Below are 18,114 nucleotides of genomic sequence, written 5' to 3' on the forward strand. Positions count from 1 at the left end.
CCCAGGTAGATTCAGGTAAACACACCTCACCAATTAACATCCTCAGTGATAACATGACAAGGTGTATGTATTTCTGCAAGAAATTCAGATATTTTGAATAATTTGTTTCCATTTTATTTCATTTCTATATCATTGTAATTTCAATATTGAGTGTAATATTATGTACAGTGCAGACCAAAAGTTTGGACACACCTCCTTCAAAGAGATTTCTTTATTTTCATGACTCTGAAAATTGTAGATTCACATTGAAGACATCAAAACTATGACTTAACACATGTGGAATGAAATACTTAACAAAAAAGTGTGAAACAACTGAAAATATGTCTTATATTCTAGGGTCTTCAAAGTAGCCACCTTTTGCTTTGATTACTACTTTGCACACTCTTGGCATTCTCTTGATGAGCTTCAAGAGATAGTCACTGGAAATGGTCTTGAAGGAGTTCCCAGAGATGCTTAGCACTTGTTGTCCCTTTTGCCTTCACTCTGCGGTCCAGTTCACCCTAAACAATCTCGATTGGGCTCAGGTCTGGTGACTGTGGAGGCCAGGTCATCTGGCGTAGCAACCCATCACTCTCCTTCTTAGTCAAATAGCACTTAGACATCCTGGAGGTGTTTTGGGGTCATTGTCCTGTTGAAAAATAAATGATGGTCCAACTAAATGCAAACCGGATGGAATAGCATGCCACTGCAAGATGCTGTGGTAGCCATGCTGGTTCAGTAAGCCTTCAATTTTGAATAAATCCCCAACAGTGTCACCAGCAAAGCACCCCCACACCATCACATCTCCTCCTCCATGCTTCATGGTGGGAACCAGGCATGTAGAGTCCATCCGTTCACCTTTTCTGCATCGCACAAAGACATGTTGGTTGGATCCAAATATCTCAAATTTGGACTCATCAGTCCAAAGCACAGATTTCCACTGGTCTAATGTCCATTCCTTGTGTTCTTTAGCCCAAAAAAATCTCTTCTGCTTGTTACCTGTCCTTAGCAGTGGTCTCCTAGCAGCTATTTTACCATGAAGGCCTGCTGCACAAAGTTTCCTCTTAACAGTTGTTCTAGAGATGTGTCTGCTGCTAGAACTCTGTGTGGCATTGCCCTGGTCTCTAATCTGAGCTGCTGTTAACCTGCGATTTCTGAGGCTGGTGACTCGGATAAACTTATCCTCTGCAGCAGAGGTGACTCTTGGTCTTCCTTTCCTGGGGCGGTCCTCATGTGAGACAGTTTCTTTGTAGCGTTTGATGGTTTTTGCCTGTGCACTTGGGGACACTTTCAAAGTTTTCCCAATTTTTCAGACTGACTGACCTTCATTTCATAAAGTAATGATGGCCACTCGTTTTCTTTACTTAGCTGCTTTTTTTCTTGCCATAATACAAATTCTAACAGTCTATTCAGTAGGACTAGCAGCTGAGTATCCACCAGACTTCTGCACAACACAACTGATGGCCCCAACCCCATTTATAAGGCAAGAAATCCCACTTATTAAACCTGACAGGGTACACCTGTGAAGTGAAAACCTCTTGAAGCTCATCAAGAGAATGCCAAGAGTGTGCAAAGCAGTAATCAAAGCAAAAGGTGGCTACTTTGAAGAGCCTAGAATACAAGACATATTTTCAGTTGTTTCACAGTTTTTTGTTAAGTAACACCTGTAACATGTGTTAATTCATAGTTTTGATGCCTTCAATGTGAATCTACAATTTTCAGAGTCATGAAAATAAAGAAAACTCTTTGAATGAGCAGGTGTGTCCAAACTTTTGGTTTGTACTGTATGTGGTACATATATACTGTGTGTGTGTGTGTATATATATATATATATATATATATATATATATATATATATATATATATATATATATATATATATATATACTGCTCAAAAAAAAATAAAGGGAACACTTAAACAACACAGTGGTATTTTAGTGTTCCCTTTATTTTTTTGAGCAGTATATATGTGTGTGTATGGTACATATATATACAGTGGGTATGGAAAGTATTCAGACCCCTTTACATTTTTCACTCTGTTTGATTGCAGCCAATTGTTAAATTTAAAAAAGGTTGTTCTTTTTTTCTTCTCATTAATGTACACTCTGCACTCCATCTTGACAGATAAAAAACAAATGAAGAAATTTTTGAAAATGTATTAAACAAGAAAAACTGAAATATCACATTGTCATAAGTATTCAGACCCTTTGTTCAGAATTGAGTAGAAGCATCCTTTTGAGCTAGTACAGCCATGAGTCTTCTTGGGAATGATGCAAAAAGTGTTTCACATCTGGGTTTGGGGTCCTCTGCCATGATTCCTTGCAGATCCTTTCCAGTTCCATCAGGTTGGATTGTGAACGTTGGTGGACAGCCATTTTCAAGTCTCTCCAGAGATGCTCAATTTGGTTTAGCTAAGGGCTCTGGCTGGGCCAGTCAAGAATGGTCACAGAATTGTTCTGAAATTACTCCTTTGTTATTTTAGCTGTGTGCGTAGGGTCATTGTCTTGTTGGAAGGTGAGCCTTCGGCCAAGTCTGAGGTCCAGAGCACCCTGGAAGAGGTTTTCCAGGATATCTCTGTACTTGGCCGCATTCATCTTTCCTTCATTTGCAACCAGTCATCCTGTCCCTGCATCTGAAAAACACCCCCATAGCATGATGCTGCCACCACCATGTTTCACTGTTGGCATTGTATTGAGTAGGTGATGAGCAGTGGCTGGTTTTCTCCACGCATACCGCTTAGAATTATCACCAAAAAGTTTTATCTTCTTCACATGAGACCAGAGAATCTTATTTCTCATAGTCTGGCAGTCCTTCGTGTGTTTTTTGCAAACTTTATGCCAGCTTTCATATGTCTTGCACTGAGAAAGGTTTCCGTCGGGCCACGCTGCCATAAAGGCCCAACTGGTGGAGGGCTGCAGTGATAGTTGACTTTGTGGTACTTTCCCCCATTTCCCTACTGAATCTCTGTAGCTCAGCCTCAGTGATATTGTGGTTTTTCTTTACCTCCCACACCAAGGCTCTTCTCCCACAATTGCTCAGTTTTTCTGGATGGTCAGGTCTAGGAAGAGTTTTGATGGTCCCAAACTTCTTTCATTTAAGGATTATGGAGGCCACTGTGCTCTTAGGAACCTTGAGTACTACAGAAGTTCTTTTGTAACCTTGGCCAGATCTGTGCCTTGCCACAATTCTGTCTCTGAGCTCCTTGGGCAATTCCTTTGACCTCATGATTCTCATTTGGTCTGCCATGCACTGTGAGCTGTGAGGTCTTATATAGACAGGTGTGTGCCTTTCCAAATCAAGTTCTATCAGTTTAATTAAACACAGCTAGACTTCAATTAAGGAGTAGAACCATCTCAAGGAGGATCACAAGGAAATGGACAGCATGTAACTTAAATATGAGTGTCTGAGCAAAGGGTCTGATTACTTATAACCATGTGATATCTCAGTTTTTCTTGTTTAATAAATTAGTAAAAAATTCTACATTTCTGGGGGGGGGGTTCTGCCAAGATGGGGTGCAGAGTGTGCATTAATGAGAAAAAAAATGAACATTTTTGAATTTACCAAATAGCTGCAATGAAACAAAGAATGAAAAATTGAAAGGGGTCTGAATACCTTCCGTACCCACTGTAAATGTATATATAGTTCCACATTGTTAACAGTGGTTGTTCTCTTATATTTCTGTAGGGTTTTATGGCCAACTGCAGACGTTTTGTCCTCCCCATTACAATGATCATCAAAGGAACATGCAACATGGTAATGCATGCAACATGGTACCTCCATTTGAAGACTGTATGCCTCATGGTTGTGGAAATAAAACAGACTTTGATGTATTTCATAGGGCATTTACATCTCACTCCGGTATTACAGGTATAAGTTGCAATATATCATTCTATTAATTTTATTTATTTATTTATATATTTTTTGTTATGAAATCTGTAAGTGGGATCAACCCTCCTAAGGGGACTATATGGGCATGCAGGTCAAAGGAAGTGAATAAAATGATACCTTAATAGCTGCGATCAGATGTCTTACTCCAGAGAAATCTAGTTTTTCTTATACAGTATGTACATAAGCTGTTCCAGGTTATGGGTCAGACACTGATCTGCATGAGAATCTGCATCCAAAGCTTATTTTTAATAAAAGGGGGCATTACCAGTGTGACATATGTAACTAAGAACAGTGGAACTGAACTTTGTCTCCTTACAAATACATTTTTTTGCAGCTGTCACAGCTCGGCTGTATTGCAACAATAGGGCACGCTCACACGAGCGTGAAAAAAGGACGAGTGCAATGTGAGAAAATCAATGAAGGAGAGCAGTTGGTCAGCTTTTCTCGCATCCAGATTCTGGATGCGAGAAAAATAGTAGCATGCTGTGATTTTCTGCTACAGCCATATCACTCGCACCCATTCAAGTGAATGGGTGCGAGAGAAACATCAGACTACACTCGGATGTTATCCCAGTGCAGTGCGATATACGCACAGGCTGACAATGGAGTAAACGGGGGGATTAACCCCTCCCTCTCCTCCGCAGCGCCCTCCCTCAGCGTCACAGCTGTGACCTGATTGCAAGATTGGGTCACAGTCGCATGACACTCGGCTCACGCACGCAGCATAGCAGGAGTCGGGGGCCATTAGCATATCGCTTCTGGTGCTCTAGCATCGGATGCCATACGTTCGTGTGAGTCCACTCATATAGTAACTCTGGCTGCTTGTGATATGGAAGCTCAAGCTGAGAGGATACTGCAGATGTGTCAGTTATAATCACACACAGCTCTGCAGTGAGATCATAAGAGCAGTTATTACATGTTGTTGTGATCCCAGCTGTGAGCAGGAGTGGAGCTACTGGGCAACAGTACCGGCTCAACCTGAAGGGGCGTAACTAAACAATTACTTCGTCTTGACTAGAGCCTCTGATGGTGAGGATAGGCTTGTGCTGGAAGGCAAATGACAGGTGCCACTCAGGGAGACACAGTTTCTTTGACAGCTGACCCCAGGGGTCAGGGATACAGGTGATTTCCGCTGTCACCTGCACAGGAACAGATGCAGGCAGGAACAGTCTCTGGTGCAGACAGTTGCAAACTTTACGGCTGTGGCACAGAGGGTACAGCTGATACAGGAGGTGCAACAGGTATGGCAGGTACAGCAGGCATGAGTGGTACAGCAGGAACAGCTGGTATGGAAGGAATGGCAGGCACGGGTGGTGCGGCAGGTACAGCTGGTACGTTAGGTACAGGTTATACAGCAGGTGCAACAGGCACAGCTAGTATAGCAGGTATGACGGGCACGGCTGATATAGCAGGTACTGACAGGTGCAGTAGGTACAGCAGGTTTGGACAGGTACTAGAACACAGGTATGGGTTTGCAAGTACAGGTACAAACACATGATACAGGATGGGACCTAAAGCCCACTTTACACGTTGCAATTAGTTGTACAATCGCATTTGCGATGTGACACGCCCAGGTTGCATACGGGATCTATTAGATTTCACGTTGGTCGTTCTTTTGCTGTCACACGAGCGTTAGTAGTCTATGTTAAATTGGTCAATTTTGTGTGCGATCCTTTAGATCATGTGTTCTGTGACGTATGCATTGAGCACCTTTTTTTTTTTTTATTTATTGACTTGCCAAGCGTGTGTAATGTGTAGGGATGCGTTTTTACTATGTCACCTGCCATTCAGCTCTGCTACATGGCCGCTAACAGCAGACACAGACAGCCATGTAGCAGAGCTGAATGGCAGATGACAGCAGACACAGACAGAGCCGCACTGTCAGAATGAACTCGGGTGAACTTCACCCGACTTCATTGTCATGCTGCGGCTCTGTCTGTGTCGCGTCCTGATTAGCGGTCACCAGTGAAGACTCACCGGTGACCGCTAATCTCCTGAGTAACTGAAGTTAGCAGCCCTCTCTCATACTCACCAATCCCCGATCCCCGGCGCTGCACGGCTTTCTCACTGCTCCGGCGGCTTTTACTGTTTTGAAAAAGCCGGCCGCCCATTAAACAATTTCGTATTCCCTGCTTTCCCCGCCCACCAGCGCCTATGATTGGTTACAGTGAGACACGCCCCCACTCTGAGTGACAGGTGTCACACTGCACCCAATCAGAGCAGCCGGTGGGCGTGTCTATACTGTGTAGTGAAATAAATAATTAAATAATTAAAAAAAACGGCGTGCGGTTCCCCCCATTTTCAAAACCAGCCAGATAAAGCCATACGGCTGAAGGCTGGTATTCTCAGGATGGGGAGCTCCACGTTATGGGGAGCCCCCCACCCTAACAATATCAGCCAACAGCCGCCCAGAATTGCCGCATACATTATATGCGACAGTTCTGGGACTGTACCCGGCTCTTCCCGATTTGCCCTGGTGCGTTGGCAAATCGGGGTAATAAGGAGTTATTGGCAGCCCATAGCTGCCAATAAGTCCTAGATTAATCATGTCAGGCGTCTATGAGACACCCTCCATGATTAATATGTAAGTTACAGTAAATAAACACACACACCAGAAAAAATCCTTTATTAGAAATAAAAACACACACATATACCCTGGTTCACCACTTTAATCAGCCCCAAAAAGCCCTCCTTGTCCGGCGTAATCCAGGATGATCCAGCGTCGCTTCCACCGCAGCTGCATGGAGGTGACCGGAGCCGCAGCAGACACAGCCGCTCCGGTCACCTCCACACAGCAAATGAACACAGCCGCGCGATCAGCTGCTGTTACTGAGGTTACCCGCGGCCACCGGTGGATGCGTTCAATCCTGATCGCACGTAGCTGTCACACGCAGATACCTCACAAACGATGCCGGATGTGCGTCACTTACAACTTGACCCCAATGATGGATTGTGAGATATATTGAAGCGTGTGTAGCGGGCTTAACACCTAGTAACAGACCACGTTGCCCAGGCATCTCCTGTAGGTGTGACGCCCAGGGTTATCGGGTACTCGGTCCCAGGCAATGAATATCTGGGGAATGTCACTTTGGTGGCCATTGCCCGGTTCCGTGCCCTGGGCCCTATTTTGAACAGGGGGAAAATTTACAGGGGATTAGAATAGTGTTCACAGGTGACGACACTTGCGGTGTTGCGGCTATGGTAGATGGAGCCGTTGCTGCACAATGTCCACTACTGGGGCTGGTGTTAGTGGCAGCCTGGATGATAGACCCTCCGCAAGCAGGGCCAGGCCCCAGAGGTTAGGTGTAATGACGAGTGTCGTAAGAAAGTAGTCCACACAAGGGGTTTAGTGTAACTGGTTCTTTACTCACTTTCTCATGGTAACTGGTCACCCGAGGCCGGCTGGTTTCACCTTCAGGTCCCCTTTGTCCCAGTGCCAGTGTAGTAATCTGGTACCTTCTTCCCCTGCACCTGTCTCTGGTTAGTGGGTCCCTGTGGCATAGAGCAACTGGGGGTCCCCGTCCGGTGGTTTTTCCACTGCTGTCTGTATGAGGGTAGCGTGAACCCTGTGGGGTTGGAGTCTCTGGTCCTGTCCCCGGTTCTCCCTTTGCTACTGAGTCTCGAATTTTTAGGGTAGCGAGATCCTTGATGGTCCCCTTGCTGTGCAGGTGTTATCAGGCTTGCTTGGAGCTTCTGCATGACCTAGGGTCCTGTACCCCGTTGGTGCGTAGTTCTGGGAGTACTCCACTGGCAACTACTCTCCTGGGCACCAGGTTACTGTTCACTCCAAGTCAGTGCGTCTCCTCATGTCTACCTTCACTGCTCGACTCCTCTGACTACTCAGACTGACTGTCCACTGTCTGCCCCTCCCACCTGGTCAACTAGTGGACTGGACTGGCTCCACCTCTAGGCGGCTATCCATTGGTCCGACCCTAGCTTTGCATCATTGTATGGGGGATTGTTGGGGAAAAACTGGGATTTTGTGAAGTGTTTGTGTGTGTCCGGCACTGGTCTTCCGGGGCCCAAGGGGGTAGGCCCTGCATCCTGGTGGGGATGCAGAATCTTGTAGCTCCCTGATGGCTTCAGGGGCACTACATAGAGGGAGGTTGCCTTCTTAGGCTGAGAGGCACTTCTGGGTTAGGGCAGACGTTTAAGCGTAGGAGTGGGCGCACCCTAACTGCGCTCATGAGAGATCTGTGTGGCGTGTGCTGGTCCCGGGACAACAAATGCCGACACCACCGCTGAGCAGCCAGGAAGGTGAGTTCGCCAGCATCCCTGCTTGGAGGATTAAGTGGGACAGAGCGGGGATCACGGCAGCGGCAGTGCAGCAGGTCTCACTGGTATCTAGTAAAATAGGTTCTAGAGTCAGATTCTTGTGCAGATCAGTGTCTGGCACAAAGCCTGGAACTGTTCATTTACATATTAGAAAAACGTGGATTTATTTTGGAATAAGACTTCAGATTGCAGATATCAAGGTATCATTTTATTCAGCTTCCTGTTGCCTACATGCCCATGTCAGCTTAGGAGGGCTGATTTTACTGACATTTACACGACCATGCCATTTTTACGGACTGCAAAACACGGATCCTTGTGTCCGCAATTGCATCCATGTGACAACTGCATCCGTTCCATGTTTCCGTAAGGACTGCAAAAAAAAATGGAAGGAGGGAAGTGTCATAAATTTACCCAGGATCCATTGCTCCCACTTACCTGAAGCGTTCATATGCTTACTCCAGTGCCATTTTCTACTGCTTTTCACAGCATAGAGAGCGCTGGTGATTTTCTTATGCTGGTACTCATATTTTCAGTGTTTTTTCCTGTCGTTATAATGGCAAAAAGCATTACTGATAAGATTCTGCTGTACTGGCTTATTTCTCAGCGATAGGGTTAGCTGGGCGCTCATAGGGCTGGGTGCTCATACACAAGGTCCATAGCACTACACAAACACACCCACTCTTCTTCCTGACCAAGGCCACAGTGAGTTACCACCTGATTCTAAGGGGTGCTTTATACGCTGCGACATCGCTTCCGAAATATCGTCGGGGTCACGTCGTTAGTGACGCACATCCGGCGCCGGTAACGACATCGCAACGTGTAAATCCTAGATGCGGCGATAAACAATCGCAAAAGCGTTGAAAATATGTTGTTTGTAGCTCCTGCGGCAGCACACATTGCTGTGTGTAAACCCGCAGGAGCGACAAACATCTCCTTACCTGCGTCCTGATGGCAATGTGGAAGGGAGAAGGTGGGCGGGAAGTTATGTCCCGCTCATCTCCGTCCCACCGCTTCTATTGGCCGGCCGATTAGTGACGTCGCGGTGACATCGCTGTGACGCCGAACGCACCTCCCCCTTGAAGGAAGGATAGTTTGGCAGTCACAGCGACGTCGCCAAGCAGGTATGTGCATGTGAACCTGCCGTAGCGATAATGTTCGCTACGGCAGCAATCACCACATATCGCATGTGCGATGGGGGCGGGTACGATGCTAGTGATGTTGCAACGTGTAAAGTACCCCTTACTCTTCCCCATGTTTTCTATATACGATCCCACCTTGCAGTACGTCACTCTCCGACACCGCTATATACACAATCCCATCTTGCAGTACATTATTCCTTAGTCTCATAATGCAGCTCAATACTATGCTCAGGCCCTCAATATACATTGTGTCCACCCATATCCTGTCCACCGCCATTAATTTGAGAACGGCGGCAGCTATAGGCATAGAAGTGGTGTCTAGGTATAGTAAAGTATCCATGTGCTACGCAATGAAACCGCCTATAGCGCCACCTGGTAGAAAACAACGGAGTTAGAATTTTTATCTCAGAAACGTAACGAGATAGAGGAAAAAAGTGAATTAAAAAGTTGTAGGGCATCATCAATTCAATACGAATCGACACCTTGCATACAGAAATGTTATGATTAGAACTTGTAAAACTCACAAGGCTGCGGACGTGAAGCGTTACCTCATGGAGACCTTCCTACAAGTCATTGGTTATGGTGGCTGCGTGGAGTGGCCTCCACGCTCACCTGACCTGACCCATTGGGCTTCTTTCTGGGAGGTCATATCAAACAGCAAGTGTACGCGACCCCTCCACCAACATTGCAGGACCTACGACGACATATTCCAGATGCTTGTGCAAAGTGCAAACGTGTCACCTACCATATTGTACAGCGTGCAGCAAGATACAGTATGCTGTCCAGAGTCCAGATGTGCATTGCAGCTGACGGTGGCCACTTTGAGCATCAAAGTTAAATGAACGCCATATGCGTGACCAGCATTCAATGTTTTGGGGGGGTCATGGGTTTCATATCATAGCATTTCTGTATGCAAGGTGTCCCATCCTCCAGTATATCACTCCTTGTCAGCCCCTGTATACAGCCTCCTCCTGCAGTTTATCCTTCCTTGTCAGTCCCTGTATACAGCTAAATCCTGCAGTATATCACTCCTCATTAGCTCCTGTATGCAGTGACCTTCTGTCACATATTAATCATAATTGTCCCCTATATATAGCTTCCTCCTGCAGTATATCACTTTATGTCACTCCACTAGTGATGTGTCGGTCGCGAACAATTCGACACAATCATCCAGCTCCCTGCTGTGACTGAGGAGTCGGATCCCCAGTGTGAGCCACTACATTCTCTTAACTGCTCTAACTGCCGCTGAAACCCCGCCCACCCATAGCTAAACTCCGCCCACTCAACAATTTATTTGGTCCCTTGTAAGTGGATGGGGTTTAGCCTCGGGTGGGTAGCGTTTCAGCGGTGTTTCTATAATCTTAAATATGTGTTCACCTGGGATGAACACATATTTAACAGGGAGCCAAGAACGATCCGAAAGAGTCAGCTCTTTTTGGTGAGCGGAGCCATGGGAAGCAGATCACCAAAAAGAGCCAGACTACCCATCACTCCACTCCACCATGCACCTTTTATATACAGCTCCTTATATCACTCTTCATCAGCACCTGTTTACAGCCTCCTCCTATAGTAAGTCACTCCTCTAAGCCCTGCATACTGCCTTATTCTTCAGGAAAAAAGGAACATGTCCAGCAATCACATCCCGGTTGTATTAAAAATAAAAATCCTTTATTTTAAGCCATATTAAAACACATCAGTCCATCCAGGAGTTAAAACAATCCAATGAGAAATTAAGTAGAGGAACTATTTTCAGACTACACATGCCCTTATTCACTCCTAGTCTCAGAGACGGACGTAATTGCTGGACATCTTCCTTTTTTCCTGCCATGTGGATGTTTGCTGACTCCTCTTTGCCTGTGCACCATCTGGTTTGGGAAGTCTCCATAGGAATTGGGTGAGCTGGACTTTTTCCTATTATAGTTCTTCGACTGCTTTATTCTTCAGTATATCATACCTCACAGCCCCTTTATCAAGTCTCCTCCTACAATTTATCACTTTTTGAGACCCGCAACACAAATTCGTTTAATTTGTACGTGTGCGGTACGTATTTGCACGTACCGGAGACACGTACACACGGAGACCCATGTTGTTCTATGGTAGATGGCACACACACGTAAAATCACACGGAACGTGTGTCCGTGTGATAAGTACGTGTGCGCTTTTCTACACGGACAGCATGTCCGTTTTTGGCCGGCATCACGCAGGCACGGACCCGCTAAAGTCTATGGGTCCGTGCCTGCACGGACCGCACACGGAGTATGTCCGTGTTCAGCACGTTTCGTGCGTGTGCGTTTTTACACTAGCGATCTTATATATATTTTTTTTTAATTAAATTCAGTATACTTAACTTTTTTTCTGCTGTTCTCAGTCATACTTACATTGGCGCTCGTTTTTTTCTTCCCCCGGCTCATACCGCTCCCCGATCACCAGCGCGGCGAGGAACAGCTGTGCAGAGAATACGCGGCAACAATTACTTTGAAAATGCCGGCCGCTCATTAATCAATCTCGTATTCCCTGCTTTCCCCATCCACCGGTGCCTATGATTGGTTGCAGTCAGACACGCCCTCCACGCTGAGTGACATCTGTCTCACTGCACCCAATCACAGCAGCCGGTGGGCGTGTCTATACTGTGCAGTAAAATAGATAAATAATTAAAAAAAAACGGCGTGTGCCCCCCCCCATTTTAATACCAGCCAGATAAAGCCATACGGCTGAAGGCTGGTATTCTCAGGATGGGGAGCCCCACGTTATGTTATGGGTTCCCAGCCTAACAATATCAGTCAGCAGCCGCCCAGAATTGCCGCATACATTATATGCGACAGTTCTGGGACTGTACCCGGCTCTTCCCGATTTGCCCTGGTGCATTGGCAAATCGGGGTAATAAGGAGTTTTTGGCAGCCCATAGCTGCCAATAAGTCCTAGATTAATCATGTCAGGCGTCTCCCCGAGATACCTTCCATGATTAATCTGTAAGTGACAGTAAATAAACACACACACCCGAAAAAATTGTTTATTAGAAATAAAAAACACAAACATATACCCTGGTTCACCACTTTAATAAGCCCGAAAAAGCCCTCCATGTCCGGCGTACTCCAGGATGGTCCAGCGTCACTTCCAGCTCTGCTGCATGGAGGTGACTGGATCTGCAGAAGACACCGCCGCTCCTGTCACCTCCACGCAGCTAATGAAGGGAATAGCGCGATCAGCTGAGCTGTCACTGAGGTATGGGCTGCCAAAAACTCCTTATTACCCCGATTTGCCAACGCACCAGGGCAAATCGGGAAGAGCCGGGTACAGTCCCAGAACTGTCGCATATAATGTATTTTGTTAGGCTGGGCCATAACGTGGGGCTCCCCATCCTGAGAATACCAGCCTTCAGCCATATGGCTTTATCTGGCTGGTATTAAAATGGGGGGGACCGCACGCCGTTTTTTTAATTATTTATTGATTTTACTGCACAGTATAGACACGCCCACCGGCTGCTGTGATTTTGTGCAGTGAGACAGCTGTCACTCAGTGTGGGGGGCGTGTCTGACTGCAACCAATCATAGGCGCCGGTGGGTGGGGAAAGCAGGGAATACGAGATTGATTTTGAAAGTAATTGTTGCCGCGTATTCTCTGCACAGCTGTTCCTCACCGCGCTGGTGATCGGGGAGCGGTGAGTATGAGAGAGGGCTGCTCACTTCAGTCACTCGGGGGATTAGTGGTCACTGGTAAATCCTTCACAGGTGACCGCTAATCAGTACGCGGCACACAGACAGAGCCGCGGCATGGCAATGAAGTCGGGTGAAGTTCACCCGAGTTCATTCTCATCGCGCAACACTGTCTGCTGTCAGCCGACATGTATCAACGACATTGTGCAACACACAAACGGACATTCCACACGGACATTCCACGTACACGGGAATTTTACACACAAACACGGACATTTTACACGTACACACGGCTCGCATACGCCATCACACGGATGCCATACGTACCGGAGAAACGCCCCAAAGAAAACGGAATACGGAGCAGAAAAACGGACCGTAAGACACGTACGTTTTTTTTGCGGAAGTGTGTTTTAGGCCTGAAGCCCGTACATATAGTCTCATCATGCGGTATATCATTACACAAAGCACCTTTTATATAAAGCCTCCTATATCACTCTTCATCAGCCCCTGTTTACAGCCTCCTCCTGCAGTATGTTACTCCTCTAAGCCACTACATGCAGTCCTGTTTTTCAGTATACCATACCTCATCAGCCCCTGTATACATCCTCCTCCTACAATTTATCACTTCTTTAAGCCTCTACATAGAGCCCCATCTTGCATTATCTCATTCCTCATTAGGCCCCTGTACATAGCCTTCTTCAGTATGTCACTCCTCATCAGCCCCTGTTTACAGCCATAGTCTGCAGTATATCTATCCTTCGTTATCAACTCCTTTATATAGCCTCCACATGCACTATGTCATTCTTCATCAGCTCCTGTATACAGCTTCTTCTTGCAGTATATTGCTCTTCAGTCTATATAGATAAAGCCCCATTATTCAATCAACTCCATCATTGGCTATTTGTTCCTCATTTCTGTCTGTTGTGATGGCATGCCTTCCCCATACAAGCACAGTATGCTCCTGCGTGGTAGTATACTACAGTTTTTTATGCAGCTGTTGATTTAAAAGTGTAGTGTATTATTGCTAATAAAGTAACTACAGTTGAAACCAGATGTTTACATACACTATCTAAATAGACATATATGCATGTTTTTCTCACTATCTGACATGAAATCCAAATAAACCTTTCCCGTTTTAAGTCAATTAGGATTACCAAAATTATTTATATTGGCCAAATGCCAGAATAATAAGAGAGAATATTTTAGGGCAAATTTATTACTTTCTGCAAAGTCAAACATTTACATACATTTCATTAGTTTTTGGTATGCCCTTAAATGCCAATGCCCTTAAATTTTATGACTTGGGTCAAATGTATTGGACATCCTTCCACAAGCTTCTCACAATAGTTGGTAAGAATTTGGGCCATTCCTTCTGACAGAGCTGGTGTAACTGAGCCATGTTTGTAGGTCGCTTTGCTCATACCTGTCTTTTCAGACTTGCTAATAAATGTTCAATATGAATGAGATCAGAGCTTTATGATGGCCACTCCAAAACATTGACTTTTTTATTGTTAAGCCACTTTGTAACCAGTTTGGCAGTATGCTTCTGGTTATTGTCCGTTTGGAAGACCCATTTCCACCCAAGCTTTAAGTTTCTGGCTGATGTCTTGACATGTTTCTTCAGTTTTGCCACATAGTCTTCTTTCCTTATGATGTCATTTATTTTGTGAAGTGCACCAGTCCCTCCTGTAGCAAAACAACACAACAACATGATGCTGCCACCCCCATAGGGATGGTGTTCTTAGGCTTCAAAGCTTCTCCTTTTCTCATCCAAATGTAACGATGGTCATTATGGCTAAACATTTCAATTTTAGTTTCATCAGACCTCAGGACATGTCTCCAAAAATTAAGGTCTTTGTTCCTGTGTGCATTTGAAAACGTTAATCTTGCTATTTTTTATGTTTCTTTTGGAGTAATGGCTTCTTCCTGGCAGAGTGGTCTTTCAGCCCATGTTGATACAGTACTCATTCCAATATGGATAATGACACATTCTTACCAGCTTCCACCAGCATCTTCACAAGGTCTTTTGCTTTTGTTCTTGGATTGTTTTGCACATGTCTGATCAAAGCACGTTCATCTCTGGTACACAGAACCTGTCTCCTTCGTGAGAGGTATGATGGCTGGACTTTCCCATCAAGTTTGTACTTGCATGTAATTGTTTGTACAGAAAAACGAGGAACCTTCAGCTATCTGGAAATTGCACCCAAGTGCAAACAAGACTTGTGCAAATCCACAATTCTCTTCCGAAGATTTTGGCTGATTTCTTTTGACTTTCCCATGATGCTACAGGAAGGAATTTTTTCCCCATTGGAGCTTGTTTGCCACATTGTTTTTTTGTTTTTTTTTTGCCTTCCTCTGGATCAACATGTTAGGCTACGGGTTGAACTAGATGGACTTAAGGCGGGCTTTGCACGTTGCGACATCGCAAGCCGATGCTGCGATGTCGCACGCGATAGTCCCCGCCCCCATCGCAGGTACGATATTGTGTGATAGCTGGCGTAGCGAAAATTATCGCTACGCCAGCTTCACATGCACTCACCTGCCCTGCGACCGTCGCTCTGGCCGGCGACCCGCCTCCTTCCTAAGGGGGCGGGTCGTGCGGCATCATAGCGACGTCACACGGCAGGCGGCCAATAGCGGCGGAGGGGCGGAGATGAGCAGGATGTAAACATCCTGCCCACCTCCTTCCTTCCGCATATCCTACGGAAGCCGCAGTGATGCCGGTAGGAGATGTTCCTCGCTCCTGCGGCTTCACACACAGCGATGTGTGCTGCCGCAGGAACGAGGAACAACATCGGACCGTCGCATCAGCGTAATTATGGATTACGCTGACGCTGCACCGATGATACGATTACGACGCTTTTGCGCTCGTTAATCGTATCATCTAGGCTTTACACAGTACGATGTCGCATGCAATGCCGGATGTGCGTCACTTTCAATTTGACCCCACCGACATCGCACCTGCGATGTCGTAGTGTGCAAAGCCGCCCTTAGAGTCTCCCTTCAACCTCAAAAACTATGATACTATGATACACAAAACAGCAGGGTGTTTTAGGTGTGCATTAAAATGCTGTTTATCTACAGGTGTGTCTCAGAAGCTTCCAAAGATATGACATCATCATATGGACTGTCGTATATTGTTTAAAGGCAATGTACTCTTAGTGTATGTAACCTTTTGACTTTGCAGAAAACAATAAAAATGCCTTAAAACATTTTTTCTCCCTCATTATTCTGGCATTTGGCAAATATAAATAATTTTGGTTCCTAATTGACCTAAATTGGGAAAGGTTTATTCTGATTTCATGTCAGATAGTGAGAAAACATGCATATGTGTCTTTTAAGGTAGTGCATGTAAACTTCTGGTTTCAACTGTATCCAGGACCACCTGGTGCAAAATAGTCTACCTCTTAGGCTTCTGTCCTCTACCCTCCTGTCTGTCCTTGCTTAAGAGGAGTTATAAAATGCAATTAGACTACATTGACATGTACTAAATGCAAAGACAAATTATACTATTTTATCTAAACTTTGTCTTGTATTCTAAACATTAGATCAACTGTAGATACTGTACATTTACCAATTATTAATTTATTATTATGTTTACATTTAATGTTTTTTTCCTGTTTCAGTGTACGACTTTCCAAGTGGATCAGCTGGCTTTTTTGGGGACCCACAGCGAAGTAATACAGATGATACCAGTTTTCTGCAAATTAATGCAATTGATCGTTGTCCTAGCCAACTTTCATCTGTTTACACAGAGGGATGAAAATGGCTTTTCTGTGTCATCTATCTAAATGATAATCTATTTCAGGCAAAAGACTTTAAAAAACGATGTCCACATCAGTCCATGTAAATACATGAATTTTATATTCAAAGGGGATAAAGTAACTGGAAAATTGAATTTTAAGAATTCACAATATAAAAAAAAAATCATCCATGAAAATTGTACAAACTGTATACATTTCTCAGCTTCAAGCATAAAAAATCCTTTAATAATGTTATGATTTGTCACTAATTTCAGATACACTGTACATTAAGTCTCAATTTAATAAAACAGCAGAGTGATAATGAGGCACTTTGCACAGTTTGATGTTGCCGATAATGGTGCAAAGTTGAAAATATAATGGAGCATGCCCACTGAAACCTAACATATATGACACAAAGTATGACTGGTATGACCTGGTATTTACATATACACGTTCTTTGTATGCACACTTTCGGATTACTAGTATGCAGCAAGGACAGGTATCTTACATTCATATTGATTGGAAATATAACCTGATCTATTTGCATTTTACCGAGTTAGGTATAAAGATTAGAAACTGCATGGAACACAATGCACGCTGGATAGCCAGTTTGAAATTATGTAGCAAAGTAGCATTTCTTAACGCACCACCCTAGTGTTTATTTATTATTGCACCGCTGGAGTGGTGCTTTAAATTGAAGTCTCCTCCCATAGTGTTATATTCATTTCACAGCGGCTTCACTTCTCTTGCAGCCGCTCCCATCAGTCTCGGCAATTTGTGACCTGCCGGCAGCTGCAGTGTATCCTGGAGCAAGCTGGAAGTCATAAATCAATACAACTCTATGAGAGCCTCATTCTGGCCTTAAGGCCACTTTACACACATAAACCTAAGAATTTGATCACTACTCAAAAAAAGAGCCAATGTGATCACACACACTCATGTAGTTCACAGTGAATCATACAACCTACAAAGAACTACAACACTTTTACATAGAAAATATCTTTATTAAGAGAATATATATATATATATATATATATATATATATATAACAAGATAAAAATGCACAGCAATACAATGACATGAGGAAAGGAGACAGCTTTTTCTCTGATTGAAATCACATGGTGGCCAGCAATAACAAATATATATTTCCTAGTCAGATGAAGTGTAAACAAAAATCTGTACACCCTGTACAGCAAATGGATGGCAAGAAGAAAATCAGGACAGTATGTCTATAGCAAGAGTGACAGATGTGACACTGCACGGACTGTAGAAATGCATGAACATTTATATAAGCGCCCTTGGAAAAAGCATTGGCGAAACGCGTCAGGGTGTCCCATGGTAAGATACAGTATGTGATTACTCTAGATGTTTTTGTACACTTGTTTTGTGACTATCTATTTTGTGTGTTGCGGCATGTCAGGACTCTCATTTTTTGTT

At 44.6% G+C, this 18,114-nt stretch overlaps 1 protein-coding gene across 1 annotated transcript in view; it reads left to right on the forward strand.

The window, feature by feature from the left end:
• GLIS3 (GLIS family zinc finger 3) overlaps nt 1–17,659 on the forward strand; it is a 640,530-nt gene extending 622,871 nt beyond the window's left edge. Inside the window, exons 10-11 of the mRNA XM_075339832.1 lie at nt 3,664–3,846; nt 16,561–17,659. Of these exons, the coding sequence (XP_075195947.1) occupies nt 3,664–3,846; nt 16,561–16,697 (320 nt within the window). The 3' untranslated portion in view covers nt 16,698–17,659. The remainder of the gene's footprint in view (nt 1–3,663; nt 3,847–16,560) is intronic.
• The last annotated feature ends 455 nt before the right edge of the window (nt 17,660–18,114 follow it).

The sequence above is a fragment of the Anomaloglossus baeobatrachus genome, chromosome 1 (genome assembly GCF_048569485.1).
Source record: "Anomaloglossus baeobatrachus isolate aAnoBae1 chromosome 1, aAnoBae1.hap1, whole genome shotgun sequence".
Taxonomy (NCBI): Eukaryota; Metazoa; Chordata; class Amphibia; order Anura; family Aromobatidae; genus Anomaloglossus; species Anomaloglossus baeobatrachus.